At 36.1% G+C, this 11933-nt stretch overlaps 2 protein-coding genes across 2 annotated transcripts; both read right to left on the reverse strand.

The window, feature by feature from the left end:
• Positions 1–1934: 1934 nt before the first annotated feature.
• Positions 1935–2726, reverse strand: LOC106380499 (ferredoxin, leaf L-A-like). Its single transcript, XM_013820263.3, has one exon. The coding sequence runs from the start codon at positions 2539–2541 to the stop codon at positions 2095–2097; it is 447 nt and encodes a 148-aa protein (XP_013675717.1). The 5' UTR covers positions 2542–2726; the 3' UTR covers positions 1935–2094.
• A 2337-nt stretch (positions 2727–5063) lies between these two features.
• Positions 5064–9290, reverse strand: LOC111215616 (transmembrane 9 superfamily member 1). The gene is made up of 12 exons (XM_022719423.2): positions 9034–9290; positions 8027–8219; positions 7841–7945; positions 7516–7533; positions 7328–7425; positions 7091–7243; positions 6797–6931; positions 6487–6653; positions 6281–6375; positions 5808–6181; positions 5458–5731; positions 5064–5375 (listed from the first exon to the last, which is right to left on the reverse strand). The coding sequence occupies exons 1-12, from the start codon at positions 9124–9126 to the stop codon at positions 5308–5310; spliced, it is 1773 nt and encodes a 590-aa protein (XP_022575144.1). The 5' UTR covers positions 9127–9290; the 3' UTR covers positions 5064–5307.
• Positions 9291–11933: the final 2643 nt, after the last annotated feature.

The raw sequence follows: 11933 nt of genomic DNA on the forward strand, positions 1-11933 counted from the left end.
TTATACAGCTCAATTTCCCTATATATATGATATGGTGATGTAATCAATAATTTGACAAGTGTTAAAAAAAAATAACTCCCTGGTGTTAAAAAGAAAAAAAGGGAATTTGCATTGTATGACGCAAAAAAAAATTAATAATCCACTATCTGACTACTTTACCTAAAGAGTAAGAATATACCGTACACAATATATAATTGTCATCATACCCTTGTATTTCACATGTGCAACCGACTGGTAAATAATAAATTAATAATTATAAATATTCAATCGCGGCTTACTTTGATTCACATACAGACTCTTTAGGAAAAAATCAATTAATATCACGTGACTCATAATGGCGACACTTAAATCATTGAAGAAGTGGGTGGAGAAACTATAGTCACAACTAAGAGGAAGGCGATGAAGTGAAGGCAAGACCCGGACTACATAATCAAGGCCAATGAAGACGAAAACCGTTGAGGAAGGCAAGACAAAACAGTTGCAATATACAATTTGTTTTGTTCTATTCTATTTGGCAAGTAGAATATTATGTATTATAATTTGTTTTGTTCTATTCTATTTGGCAAATAGAATATTATGTATTATTTTCAGATTTGATATTTGAGTTTACGGTTTATATTTGGTTTTAGAGTTTAGTGATTAAAGTTTAGGGTTAAGTATTTAGAAGGTGGGGTGAGATTGAAGTCATCATTAACTTTTTTTTTATGTAATCATAGACATTTCATCATTTTATTCATATGTACTATACTATTTATTTTATTTCAATTTATTTGGGTTTATGGTTTATTTTTTGATTTAGGGTATAGTGATTATGTTTTAGGGTTAGTGATTATGGTGTAGGGTTAAATATGTGCGGGTCGGGTGGGTTGGAATAAAATTTAGTTAGAGGGATTGGGATGAGGTTGGTTTAAGGTTTAGTGATTAGGGTTTAGGGTTTAGGATTTAGTATTTAGAAAATGAGAGGGTTGGGTCAGCATTAACTTCTTCCATGCAATCATAGACATTTCATAATTGTACCAATATGTACTATGTTATTTATTTTATTCTATTCAATTTGGTTTAGAGTTTATATTGGGGTTTATGGTTTATATTTAAGTTTAGAGTTTACTCATTAAATTCTAAGATTTAGTATTTAGGAGTTGGGATAAGGTTTAGTATCAAGATTATAAGGGTTGAGATGGAGTTGGTGTCCTATGCTATTTTGGTGATATGAAATAGAACATTTAAGTTTTTTATGCGGTAAAAAAAATAACATGAAGTAAACTTACGGTGTAAATAAATAGAATACATCATTTAATGTGACAATGTTGTATTGTATCCATACATTTCTGCCTAAAGTGAAAAACGTAGGCAGTAAAAACATAAATGACGCGTATGTTAATGAAATTGACCTTCTATTCTATACTATTCGTACATGTTCTATACTATTTTTTATACATTGAAACTAACGTTATCGGTGATGTCTCCATCGTGCTTTCTCTTCGTCTTCCTTAAATTATGTTTGCATCTATAAAACTTCACATATGGCACCATTAATTCAGATCAGTATATAATTATGTGACATCGTTCTAATAACCACCGTTGCTTTACCCCTAGCCATGTATGTAAGTGACGATGTCATCTCTTCTTCTTTTTTTAGCTCACTGGTTACTTGTAAATTAAAAGGGTATAACCAGATAGATCTTGTGTTAAATGTTATTGGTTTAATTATGTCAAAATCAATGGCTATATACTTAATTATGATTCAAAAATTGGCTATTTGGTAAATTAACTGTAAAAATAACATATTTTCTTTCACCCAGTAAATGAATAAAATAAAGACAATGTTAAAATTTCATCGAAGGTGCACCACAAAATACAATCATCAAAGAAACTGTATTTTCAAATGTTTAAGTTTGGATTGCATCAAAAGATTTCCCGAATTCGCGTGATCATAATTTTTAAACAGTTATCCATTGATATTACCAAAAGGTGGGCCAAACCAAGATCAATTACAACAGACAACAATAGATTTTATTAAGTAGCAACAAACTCAATCCAAAATGTAAAGACAATGATTATGAAACCATCAAAGCATGTTGTGGAGCTTTGGTTTTAAACAATGTCATCTTCTCTGTGGGTCTCAATGGTAACATCGAAAGTAGGATAAGCCGCACAAGTGAGAAAGAATCCTTCCGCAATTTGGTCATCATCGAGGAAACTCTGGTCAGACTGGTCAACAGATCCAGACACAAATTTACCTGCACAGCTCGAGCAGGAACCAGCACGGCAAGAGTAAGGCAAGTCGATTCCGGCTTCCTCAGCAGCGTCAAGGACGTAGACGTCGTCGTCGCACTCAACCTCTTGCTCTCCTTCAGGAGTGATGAACTGGACCTTGTATGTAGCCATGGCAATGACGCGTCCACCATGTGTGGTGCCTGATTTGAGACCGAAGAGGGATTGAGTGTTGGCTAAGGGGAGGGAGCGGAGGCTGATAGGAGCTGTTTGACGACGAATGAAGGATGTTCCGACGATGGCGCTTGAGAGAGCTGTTGAGGCCATTTTTTATGTTCTCAGAAGTCTTGAGATGGTTTCTTTGTGAGTTATATATGGCTTGTGGAAATGGTGTGGAGAGTGTGAAGAAGATTAAAAAGGTGAGATGGTTGTGGAATCATATCTTCCACGTGGCGCTTAACGTGTGGATTATTGGATTATCGTCTTTCATTTGGTGAATAGTGATTTCTTTCCTTTTTGTGTGTGTGATTGTGTTTAACACACTGCGCTATCTTGTTGAGGCGAGTTATACGAGTAATAATCTCAGATACTCTTAATGAGGCAAAAATTATTCTGGCATACTCTTACGAATTCTAACATACTCTCTACTCTTAGTGAAATATGAGATTTCCAATTTTGCCCTTACGTTTTTCCTCCTCAATTGGAAATTTAAATTTTGAATTTTAGGTATCAAATTCAAAATTTGAATTTGAATTTTAGTAAAACTAAAAAACCAAGTTGAACCAAGTTACACCAATGCCCAAGTACAACTTGGTATAACTATGTCATAGTTTTACCAAGTTATACCTCGAAGATGGTATAACTAGGTTTTAGTTTTACCAAGTTGTACATTTGTCAAGGTACAACTTGGTAAAACTATAACCTAGTTATACAGTTTTACCAACGATTGCACGAGTTGATAAAACTAGTACAAAGTTTTACTAAGTTGTACCATTGTCGAAGTACAACTTTGTAATACTTTGAACCTAGTTTAACCAAGTTCTACGATTTTACAAAGTTGTATTTTAACGGTTGTATAACTTGATAAAACTTTGTTTCTGGGTTGAAAATCCAATAATCCACACGTTAAGCGCGACGTGGAAGATAATCTCAGATACTCTTAATGAGGCAAAAATTATTCTGGCATACTCTTACGAATTCTAACATACTCTCTACTCTTAGTGAAATATGAGATTTCCAATTTTGCCCTTACGTTTTTCCTCCTCGATTGAAAATTTAAATTTTGAATTTTAGGTATCAAATTCAAAATTTGAATTTGAATTTTAGTAAAACTAAAAACCAAATTGAACCAAGTTACACCAATGCCCAAGTACAACTTGGTATAACTATGTCATAGTTTTACCAAGTTATACCTCGAAGATGGTATAACTAGGTTTTAGTTTTACCAAGTTGTACATTTGTCAAGGTACAACTTGGTAAAACTATAACCTAGTTATACAGTTTTACCAACGATTACACGAGTTGATAAAACTAGTACAAAGTTTTACTAAGTTGTACCATTGTCGAAGTACAACTTTGTAATACTTTGAACCTAGTTTAACCAAGTTCTACGATTTTACAAAGTTGTATTTTAACGATTGTATAACTTGATAAAACTTTGTTTCTGGGTTGAAGTTTTACTTTCACATTTCTCATATATTGTTGCAGCAAGCCAGATCTGTAGTGCGAGAGAGAAAGAGAGAGAGAGAGAGAGAGAGAGAGAGAGAGAGAGAGAGAGAGAGAGAGAGAGAGAGAGAGAGAGAGAGAGAGAGAGAGAGAGAGAGAGAGAGAGAGAGAGAGAGAGAGAGAGAGAGAGAGAGAAACATATGAGATTTGAAGAATAACCTTAAAATTGCGAACAAAGAACAACAAATCAAAAAAGAAGAGACACATATAAGATTCGAAGAAGAATGGATTCGAAGAAGAATAAAAGGAAAAGCAAAACAACCGAAGAAGAAGAAAATTAAAGACAAAAAAAGATTTGGATCGAAGAATGAAAGAGAAAGAGAAAAAGAGGAGAGAAAAAAAGAGAATAGAAAAAAAAGATGAAGAATGAAAATGAAATCTAGATCTGTAGAGATAAGAGATAAAATTAAGTTTAGTGGCATGTTGTGTAAATAAGTAGATTCATTTTGGATATATTGGATTTTTTATCAGATTTTAAATTAAAATAAATGAAAATGAAATGAATTAAGGGGAGTTATCGGTTTAAGAATTCTAAAAGAATTATAAAATTTTGAGAATCCATTGTTATTGGTTTACAGATTTAAAAAGTCTTATCAAAATCTATTGTTATTGGTTTAAAGATTTTTAAATTCCATTCAAATAATTTGTTATTCATAAAGTTTAGTTATTATGGATTTTATCATTTTATTGTATTCTATTGTTATTGGGAGGTGAATCCCTTATGTTTTTACTCATAAAACTAGATTTTGAAAATATCACCTATTCACATCAGATTTTTAAAATCTGTGTAATAAGAAAAACATGCACGTATTGGAGAATACTTTTTTTTTTCGAAGAGTAGTGGAGCAATTGATTCGAGTTATACGTGGTCTCGCTTTACGCCAGCTCACCGTCTCGCACATTCGATTTCTTGTTTGTATATATAAATAAAAGAGACAACTGGGCATATGATTTACAAATAAATTATTATTTATGATTTATTTTTTTCGCGAACAAGTTTTGGTCGTTAATTGGGATTACGGCACATGTAAATACGTCTTCAATCTTTTTCTTGTGGTTATAATTTTTAAAATAAAATAAGAAAATTGGATTTTCGCGCTGGCTAGCAGACTATAGAGACGATAGAACCAGCAAGTATCTCTGAATCCTAAAATAAATGGAGCAGATGCAACTTCACTAAAAATGGAGAGATTAAACCAAAAAAAAGAACCAAATAAAAATGTAAATTTTTGATTACCATACACAACCTCTTTCTCCATTCATTCTCAACTTTCCCTTGTGTATAATAACCCAGAAGCTTCTTTCTAACAGAATTAACTGTCTCCAAGAACATTCCACGATCCATCTTTTTTGGTTCGGTCACTCTCTCTAGTCGCACTTGATGTTTCTATAGATCCTTCTCACAAACAGATTTGATCCTAAGAACCCCACAGCTCCTGCACATTTTTTTCCCAATTACCAAACAATCAAACCAATGCCACTTTTGAAGTGAGATGAGTAAGTGAAGAACAAACTAACCGCAAAGGATTCCGAGGCCCAGACAGAACATCAAGGTGTATCCGAAGTAGAAGCTGGTCTGGAAAAACCCAAACATCTTCGTCTTTACGTAGTAGTAATAGATCGAGTATAAGTAGACGTAAACCGCGGTAGAAGCAGCTGAGAAGAACGATGTCCATTGCCAGTGATAGTTTTCCGCATTCAGCAAGAAGTATGTTCCCACGATCGTCACACAGACGGTCACCACAAGAAGAATCAAAAAGACAAGCAGCATAAACCCGTACACATAGTATACCTGTCACGAGACATAAAATAGCCATCAAGAAATGAACAGTAGGTTTTGCTCTTTCTACGTTGCAAGAGATTTTTACCTTGTAATTCCAGAAGGATGTGAAGACAAAGTACATTTCAATGAAGATGCTGCCAAAGGGTAAGAGACCTCCCATAAGAGAGACTACTGATGGAGTCAAGTACCACTTTTTCTCAGGGATAGGACGTGGGATTGTCTTCACTCGGCATGGATTGTTTGGGGCACCACTCCAGTTTCTACCAACGACTGTCCCGAGGAGGGCAAGAGGGAACGAAATGAAACCCCAAATTACGAAGACAACCACCATTGTTCCGAAAGGAATAGCAGCAAGAGAACCGTAGAAAATGGCGATTGTGTTTAGGACGAATCCAATCCCAAAGCACAAGAATGGGAAGAGGGAAGCTGTGAGGATCATGCACTTGATCCAATGCTTACCTGAACAAACGAGCATAAGAGAAGTTTGAAAATGAGTCAGAGGGGGTATGTTATTGGAGATGTTGCGTGCTGCTTGCAACAAAGAAGGATACAACATACCACCACTTCTTGAGTACATTCCACCGCTCACATAACCAGAGATAAATGACGTCAGAGCGTAGCAAACTATAAAAGTTGTGACGATCGCTCCTCTCCTGAATAAGGTTAAACCAGAATACCAAGTTTTCATTGCAAGAATAATATTCAGACAAAAGCCGAACTCTTATTCCATGAGAATTGATTGAAAGTAAGAGTGTAATACATACCCAACATAAAGTGTCCCAATGATTGCCATTAATATGACAAGAAGAACAAGCAATGCCAACTGTGCACCTGTACCAACAACAGCCGAGAGAAGAACCAGACTACTTGGTGGTCGGAATACATCTCCGTGTACGAGTTTCCATCCAGATTCTTCATTTACATCCCGTTCCTGTGCTCAATAATACTAACTGTCAGAAGTGTCTCCTTACTCTTGCACTTGCAATGAAGATAAAAATCAACAAGTTGACAACATAGTAGTAACAGCAAGAGAATTCTGCAATAATTCTAGAAAGGAGGTTGAGGAGTCATCACCAAGCTCTCCAGGTCGTCGTCTTCCCGAGCATATTTGGCATAATCATTTCTTAGAGTCCTCATTAATATCATTGAGACCAAACCAGTGAGGAAGATAACCATCATGAACGAGTTAAAGATGGAGAACCAATGGATCTGCATGATGAACCAAACCTTAAAACCTTTACAAAAAGCTTCCAAAAACAAATTAGTCAAGGTTTTAGCTGTTCGATCAACAAGCAAGCAAAATGGCATTCAGTGTAATTACGCTAGCAGAAGGATGAAAACAGCAAGACATTACAAAAAATGATTTACCTGGTGTTCGAAGAACGGATAGTCTAGATAAACATCAAAACGACGAGCAAATGTGACGTCGGTTGGGATCCAATTCACAGAATATGTCAACTCCACCGTCCTCCCAGCTTCTAACGGTATTAGATTATCTTGTGTGAGATTCACATGAATAATCTATGCAAATAAAAAAAAGTCAGATCACAGAAAAGTAAATATGAGATCCTTAATAATCTGCTTAATCACAAAGAAACAACCAACCTGGTCTTTGTTGTATTTGACATTAATACTCTTATGAGTGTAAAGAGCATGCTTGCCGTTTTCACTTTTCTTTCCAGGAGGCAGCTCGCCCACAAAACCTATAACAGCAATGAGATAGTCAAAAATCTATATAAGGAACTGAAATTAAAATTTTGGTTCTTCAAACTGAATATAAGAAAATATCATACCCCACAAAGGCAAATCATCTGAATTTGCATCCACGTACGCCATAAACATAAAATGCCAATAAGAAGAAAGACAACAGATAAGCAAATAAAGGATGCTAAACAAAATTAGTTACACTGATACAAGAATAGAGGAATTACGATGATGTTGTAGTATTAGCTCATTTTTAAACAATGTTCATAGCGCAGCAAGTTGAATTCCCTTGATGTACATAGAGACTTTCTATTTCATATGTAACGCTGACAGTAAGTCTTTTATGAAAACAATCAACATCTTTTCTTTGATACTTCGTCATCAGTTATATGTATAAGTAAATGTGATACATACCCATAAACAACTCAAACCAGTAACTATTTTCGATGGCATCTTTGAAATGCTTGACCTTAGCTTCATCAAGTTCCAACTGACAGATCACGCTTCTGTCAACATTTTCTGGAAGTAAAACAGAAGTAGGCAATGTAAGTGTTGTGCAAGCAAAATTTGAAAGAAAAAATAGCAAAAGAACTAACATACTCAAGAACTTTATGTCTATCTGGCTGTCGATGAGCTCATTTCCACCAAGGACCTCACCAAGACCACCCCATTTGTGAATGCTGTTTTCAGTTTTGCGGCAAAACGGGAGGCTATAATAGTTATATGTTTCTTGTGGATTATTATATGGGCCAACTTTGTTAACCCAAAGAGTAACCTGCTCATCAGCTTGATACTGGAAAAAAAGAAATCAGAGGACTCAAATTTCATCACTTGGGGTAAATGAGGACGGATGGAAACACATAAGGGATCAAACGAGAGGAATAAAAGAAAACCAAATAATGATAACAAAATCAAATATCAAGCCTAGACATCATTCTTTGGAACAGAGAGGAAACCATTACAAATCTTGGCACTGCAACACTACAATTTCCTCAAAATATGTTTTCTCTTGTTATACGCATGATCTGCTTTATCAAAGTATATCACATCAAACAGAAAAAAAAGTGACAAAATGCAACTTATTTAAAGAGTGAAGTTCATAATAAAAGCTCATAGGGCATCCTGAAGGCAAAGCATTGAATATCCAGATCTTTAAACCTCATTACCCAAAACTGGCAACAACCCTTGTCACTACCTCAGATATACCATCAGGCAATCACAATTTAAGTTTTAACTCAGAATGATTTGAAGCTAATTTCTCACAGCTCTAAAACCTATCAGATGTAGATAGATAGCATACATAATACATCATTATAACAAGGCACTGAAAGAGCATATTCCAGCCTCACTGCTCTCTACTAAATGTGGCAAATTGAACCTATAATCACACCACAGCATCCACTGACAGTGATCTTAAGCAAAACAAAAACCTAGGACACCAACTGGACTTTTTCAAGGAAAACCAGATATCATATCTATAATGCTGCAAAATGAAGCAGCTGAATCGAAAATTGTACAGATCCGGGCCAAGAAAACAAACCCACACAACATGCAACAGCGAGATCTAGGAGAAAAGAACGGCAGACACTAAAGATTCAAAATCTAACCTTGTGATCTGACTCGGAGGCCAAAGCCGGAGAGAGAAGAAGGAAGACGCATGCGACGGCGGAGTAAACGGAGAAGGCTGAGGAGGACGCCATGTCGGAACCCGGCGGAGGACCAGATCTGAGGGGAAGGCGGAGAAAACGGTGATGGAGATATGTTAGACCAGTGACTCGTCTCGGAGATGCGACGACTCAGGTGATATCTATATGATGTTCCAATTTTTTCCAGTGTTTGGAAAACCATACCCCACATTGACTTGGCATCCTAACTAGCTAGATCATTTTTATAAAATTTAATATCAGTACTAGAAACTAACTAAAATTGATACATAAATAAAATGAAAACTTAAAACATTATAAGAATATAAATGAAAACTAATTTATTTAGAAAGATATTTTTAAACATGACTTTTAATGAAATATTCTCCAATTTACAATTTCTTTACAAAAAATTTAACTTGAATTTAAAAAAAAACTAAGTTTTAATATTAAACGGATCACCGGTTTTACCGTGTTTAACCTGCTTTTTACCGGATTTGCCGATTTAACTCAAATCCAGTTTTTAATACAACCGATCCGATCGATCGGTCCAGTTTGGTTTTCAAAACACTGATTTTTTTATAAGATAAACCGGTTATTACTTTGGTATAATTCTTTAATCTCTAGTTTAGGTTTTCGATTTTCTAGTTTTTAATCTATATGGTGTCCTTGATAAACTGACAAAGCCAATAATGTATAGTGAACTCGGTGTAGTTAAGAGAAGAGACTATTGAAGAATACTATTGAAGAATTCAATTGTGAAATCAATTGTAGCATCCCTAAACCCAAGCCCATAATTTTCTTCTTTTTCCTTAAAAGAAGTCTGTTAAGACTATAGCCCATTAAGGTAACCCTAAATCTTTCTTCCCTTTTCTTATAAAGAGGAGAGCGCCCCTTCTCTTTTCTGGCATCAGAGAAAGTTAGCGAATCTCCGAGAGACCTGAAAATCCTAGGCATCAAAGATCTCTCTTTTCATCTTCCTTCCTCTCTCTCTCTCTCTCTCTCTCTCTCTCTCTCTCTCTCTCTCTCTCTCTCTATCTCTCTATCTCTCTATCTCTCTCTCTCTCTCTCTCTCTCTCTCTCTCTCTCTCTCTCTCTCTCTCTCTCTCTCTCTCTCTCTCTCTCTCTCTCTCTCTCTCTCTTTGTCACTCCTCTAGGCTGCGTGTCTTCGTCAGAGCTACAACCGTCCATCGCAGCTGTCGTCCACCGGAGCCCTAGCCGTCGTCTTCTCAAGTTTGTTGTTTGTAACCAGATCTGATCTCAGCCATAAGGTAAGGTTCAGATCCCCTTATTCCATCCTTCTCTTGTCATTGGGTATGACAGATCTGAAACATAAACCCTTTTCTCCTTGTTCTAGTGTATGAGGAAACACATATATGAGTTTGTGGCCGCCTCTTCTTCCTTCTCTAGTTCCAGATCTGTACCGTCAGTCAAGCTAAGGTAAGGACTCGACGGTGAATCCTTTTCAAGTTATATAATGTCTCGGGTGTTAGTCCCTTGCTAATATTGTCTAGATCTAGGTCTGACTTGTGTTGATGTGATGAAAGTATGATGATTGATGATTGTGATGAAAGAGCCTAGTGAATGATAGGTCAGGAATGCCTTCTTTCTTATAAGTGTAGACCCATTTGCTTCCAATGATCTTCACATTCTTCAGTTTAGGAACCACAACCCTTGTACCATTCTTCTCAAGAGAGCATATTTCATCTCCCATACTCGCATTCCATCTCTCCCAGTCTTTATCCTTCATTGCATCAGAATAGTCATATGGCTCTGAGGATTCACCATCATTCGTAGTCAGCAAACAGCTTACTACACAGTTATTCTCAGTGAACATGAAGGGAACTCTTATCTCCCTCTTTACTCTGTCTCGAACTAGTAAGTAGTCTTGTAACATTGGTGATTCATCAGTCTCCTCTTCTTCTGATTAATTCTTGTATCACCCTTTGAGTCTGACGAATCAAGAACTCCACCAGTCGCTACCTGCCTTTCTTCAGAGTTTACTTCAAGCTCCACCACTCTATCAGTCTGATCAATATCAACGATCTCAACACTCTTCCTCGTCACCATCTTATACAGAATCTCTTCTCTGGAAACTACATTTCTACTTATGATACATCTTTCCTCTTCTAGAATCCAAATCATGTAGCCTTTCACTCCTATAGGATATCCAATGAAAATACATTGCTTAGCCCTTGGATTCAACTTTCCATCATCAGTACGCACATAAGAACCACACCCAAATCTTTTCAGATAAGAATAATCTAATCCATCTCTTTTATACCAAACATCATCTGGTATTTTATTTCCAATGGCACTTGATGGTGACTTGTTAATCAGATGAACAACAGTAGTTGCAGCTTCAGCCCAAAACTCTTTAGGGAAACCAGACTCACCAACAAGCTACGAACCTTATCCATGATTGACCTATTCATCCTCTCTGCAACACCATTTTGTTGCGGAGTATATGCAATCGTCTTGTGTCTCACAATTCCATTCTCTCTACACATTGTAAAACCGGAAATTGTAAAACTCCAAACCATTGTCTGATCTTAGCTTCTTGATTTTCTTCCCAGTCTGATTCTCAACCATGATTTTCCATTCATCAAACTTCTGGAAAGCTTCATCTTTCCCTTTGATAAAATCAATCCATACTTTTCTGCTATGATCATCAATGATACGAGAAAGTACTGTCACCTTCCATGAGACTTTGGCACATAAGACGATCCCCATAAATCAGTATGTATGTAATTCAGAGTACTCACAGAAGTATGCTTTCCTTTTGGAAACTTGAGCCTATGAGACTTGCCAAAGATACAGTCTTCACAAAACTTGAGAGATGACACTTCCTTGCAGTTCATCAG

This window comes from Brassica napus, chromosome A3 (genome assembly GCF_020379485.1).
Source record: "Brassica napus cultivar Da-Ae chromosome A3, Da-Ae, whole genome shotgun sequence".
Classification (NCBI taxonomy): Eukaryota; Viridiplantae; Streptophyta; class Magnoliopsida; order Brassicales; family Brassicaceae; genus Brassica; species Brassica napus.